Source organism: Alligator sinensis, unplaced genomic scaffold (assembly GCF_000455745.1).
Source record: "Alligator sinensis unplaced genomic scaffold, ASM45574v1 scaffold107_3, whole genome shotgun sequence".
In the NCBI taxonomy this organism is placed as follows: Eukaryota; Metazoa; Chordata; order Crocodylia; family Alligatoridae; genus Alligator; species Alligator sinensis.
The window spans coordinates 644,228-647,877 of record NW_005842578.1 but is presented as its reverse complement, the minus strand read 5'-3'; the positions used below and the strand labels follow the sequence as shown (position 1 = coordinate 647,877).

Sequence of the window (3,650 nt, the reverse complement as noted above, 5' to 3'; positions counted from 1 at the left end):
ACTCGCGGTACAGCCAAGCGAAGGCCAGGTCCAGGCGCCCCCGCACATCCTCCAGGATGTAGGGCAGCAGCTCGGCCCGTGGTGGCACATCCAGCCGCGTTGCCAACGCCGCCACAATCCGCACCCGGTCCTGGGGGGCCAATTGGGGCATGAGGAGGGCACAGCAAGGCCTAGTCCCTCCCCGGGGGACCACTTGCCACCCCCGCCCCACAACCCTGCTCCCTTCTCCCATGCCATTGTCCCCAGGGCAGCTCTGCGGCCTCCCCCTCCCAATGCTGGTGCCCACCTACGTGCTCCCCCCCCAATCCCCACTGCCTACCTGGGAAGCCCTAGTGCCCCCCTTCCAGCAGATACCCCGAGCCCACCTGAGCAGCCCCGCTGCAGGCCACAGCCTTCTCGGCATGCAGTACACGGCGCCCCGCATCCAGCTTCAGCATCTCCATCCGGGCAGGGGAGAGTGGCTTGACCACGTCGCTCAGCCGGAAAACCTTCTTGCGCCCACCCGCACCCACCAGCCTGCAGGGATAGGGGGTGGTCAATGTGGAGGGAGCTCACGGAGATGCCCCTGGGGCCAGTGCTGCCCCCACCACCACAGATCCAGCCTGGGTGCCCCCCCTCCCTGCCAGGCCCAGGCCCAGGCCCAGCCCCTCCTCCCCCAACCTGGGCTGGGTGGATAGGATGATGGGCTCAGGGCGCCGCTTGGCCTGGGGCGCCCCCTCCTCCAGCAGGCTGGTGCCAGCGCCCTGTGCCCCCAGCACCGAGATGGCCTGGCCCTGGGCCGAGATGCGCCGCTTGATGAGCACACTCTCCTGCCTGGCCAGCTTCTCCTCCTTGCGCTCCTCCTTCAGCAGCTTCGTCTGCTCCACGCCTGGGGGAGTTCAGGGGGTCACACACCCCCAGCTCTGCTGGTGCCCCCCACTCCCGACCCGAAAACCCCTGTTGTCCCCCACTCCCGACCCGCAGCCCCATCCCCCCAAGCCCTGCAGTTCTCCGTCACTCCTGACCCGCAGCCTTCCATCCAGGGCAAAAGGCTCCTGCAGAAGACCCTCCCTCCCCTTCCCCGCATCACTGAAGGGCAGAAGCCCCACACCCCCCCTATGCCCCTCCCCACTACCTGGGCCCAGCCCCGCAGCCGTCATCTGCGTGGCCATGAGCCGGGACAAGTGCTTGATCTGGGCCTCAGTGCCGGCCGACTCCACGGGTGTGTAGGTGGCTTGGAAGGAGGCAGGCATGGCCTCGGGCAGGTACACCATGCTGATCAGCACCTGGCACAGGCCGGGAGGCTGGGGGTCAGTCTCCAGAGACCCCCAAGCTGGTCTCCCCTCTGCCTGCTGACCAGGCCTGGCCCTGCTTAGCTTCAGGAGCCCCCTGGGTGCCCAGCTCCCAGCCTGCCCGTGCCCCCACTCCACCCACCAGGTTGGCCACATTCTCGGGGGTGAGCAGGGGCTGCAGGAACTCAGCCGTGATGTCAATGTCCGACTGGGTGCCTGCCGCACCCGCGGCCTTAGGGGTCGCCACTGCCACCGGCTCCAGGTCCTTGTCTTCATCGTCCTCCCCGAGGTTCGGCTCTGGAGAGGGGGAAAAAATGGGGAAGTCAGTCTGGGGGCAGCTCCCAGTGCACAGACCTGAGGTCTGGCAGTTCCTCTTGGCTTGGGGGACGCTCCCAGTGCAGCCCCCTGCCCCAGGGCCCATCCTCATCCCCCAGGCCCTTCATACCCCCAACCTCTGCCCCTCACCCCCCTGATCTGTCACCTCCTCCACTCCCCAGTCCCGCACCCCTCAGGCCCCAGACCCCAACTCACCCATCTTGATCTTCTTGAGGGGATCAGGATCATCGCGGGGGCGGCGCCGCAGGTCACGGGGGCTAGGCGTGCTGCGGGCAATCTCAGCCTGCGGCGTGCCCAGGTCCACAAGCAGCGTGGTGATCTGGGCGTGGAAGCCCAGTGCCGCCGGGTGCCGCAGCACGCTCAGCAGGTGCAGCTTCAGGTTTTTGCGCACGCTGCTCACCTGTGACTTGGCCAGCGTCGGCGGCAGGTTGGCTGGGGGGTATGGGGCTGTTAGGGGCTGCGGCCAGGGCCAGGCCCAGGCCCAGGGAGAAAGGGAGCAGGAACCAGGACTTGAGTGCAGGGTGGGGAGCTGTCAAGGGGCCAAGTCCAAGCCGGGGGGAGGGGGCTGGAGCCTGAAGGGGTAGAGCGCCAGGCCAAGGACTGGGAGTGCCTGCACTTGGCCTGGGAGAAGGAGGGGGCAGGCAGGGCTGTGGGCACCGGGCACCCGACTCCTGGGTTCCAAGACCAGCTCCACGTAGGAAGCAGGATCACGAGGTAGGGAGGCCAGACTCCTGGGTCCCCAGCCTGGCTCTGGGTGGGGAGGGAAGCAGGAGGACGAGGAGACAGGGCTTCACTTTCCCGGGCTCAGGCTAGGAGCTGGGACACCAAGGTTCAGCTCCAGGGACGGGCAGGGCTTCCCCGAGGGGCAGGGCTTACCGTGCAAGGTCTCGTAGGCCTGGATGACCTCGGCCATGAACATGGGGCGCTGGCGGGCAATGGTGGCCAGGGAACCCAGCGCGGCTGTGAGGTTGATGCTGGAGATGGCCGGGTGTACCATGAACTTGAGCAGCTGCTCCAGTGCCGCCTTGCCCTCATCCCACAGCATGTCTGCAGGGCAGAGGAACCAGGTCACCAGGGGAGTGGATGGAGGGGGTCGTGCCAGGAGCTACAAGTCATGCTGGGGCACCAAGGGGGGGGCACACAGCGTCCTGGCATGGTTCAGAGGGGACCCAAGGGTCATGCCATGGCACTGGGTGGGCACAAGAGTCACACTGCACCAAGCGGGTGGAGAACAGGGATCATGAGGACAGCACAGAATTCACACCAGGGGGGATAAGGGATGCTGTCAGGGTCTGGGGGATCCTGGGCCAGGGGTCACACCAGGGTTCCCGAGGGGTCTGGGGTCACACCAGGGTCTCCACTGGAGTGAGACTCACTGTACTTGATGTAGGGGTGGTCACGGGGCACACGGTCCAGGCTGACGTCACCCTCATGGCGCCGCGGCACATCCGAGTCGGGCAGACGCGGTGAGAGTGTGATGATGAAGGCCTCCACAAACTTGATGGCGTGGGTGCGCACGCCGTCATTGTCCGAGTCTAGCAGCAGGATGATGTCAGCCGCCATGGCCGACACCATGTCCCAGCAGGCCTCCTGCAGCTCATTCAGTGCCCGTGACTTCACCATCCACTGCAGGGACCGTGGGGGGTGGAAACGGGGTGTCAAAGCCCCCAGGGGCAGGCTGGAGCCCCTCTCCGACCGTGGCTCACACAGCAGACAACACCCTGCTGTCAGCTCCTACCCTCACAGCTGGGACCAAAGGGGCTGGGAGACCACCCCAGCACTCCTGCTGGGAGACGCCCCCCCTCCACCCCAGGCAGATCCTACCTCTGAAGCACCCAACATTGAGAGGACCCCCCTGCCCAGGCAGATCCTGCCCCCCAGCACCCCCTGCTAGAAGACCCCCCCCAGACAAATCCCACTCCCCCCAACCAGCAGCACCCCACAATGGCCATACCTGCAGTGCCACCTTGTAGAGCTGGGTCATGGTGAGGATGGCCTTCTTCACCACGTTCACGTTCTCATCCTTCAGCAGCATGTTAAGGT

The 3,650-nt window shown here is 66.2% G+C and overlaps 1 protein-coding gene across 1 annotated transcript in view; it reads right to left on the bottom strand.

The window, feature by feature from the left end:
* SYMPK (symplekin) overlaps window positions 1-3,650 on the bottom strand; it is a gene marked incomplete at its 5' end in the record, with an annotated part of 14,419 nt that overhangs the window by 8,980 nt on the left and 1,789 nt on the right. Inside the window, 9 exon segments of the mRNA XM_025214310.1 lie at window positions 7-130; window positions 366-516; window positions 661-868; window positions 1,115-1,265; window positions 1,414-1,568; window positions 1,803-2,039; window positions 2,484-2,654; window positions 2,984-3,233; window positions 3,562-3,646. Of these exon segments, the coding sequence (XP_025070095.1) occupies window positions 7-130; window positions 366-516; window positions 661-868; window positions 1,115-1,265; window positions 1,414-1,568; window positions 1,803-2,039; window positions 2,484-2,654; window positions 2,984-3,233; window positions 3,562-3,646 (1,532 nt within the window).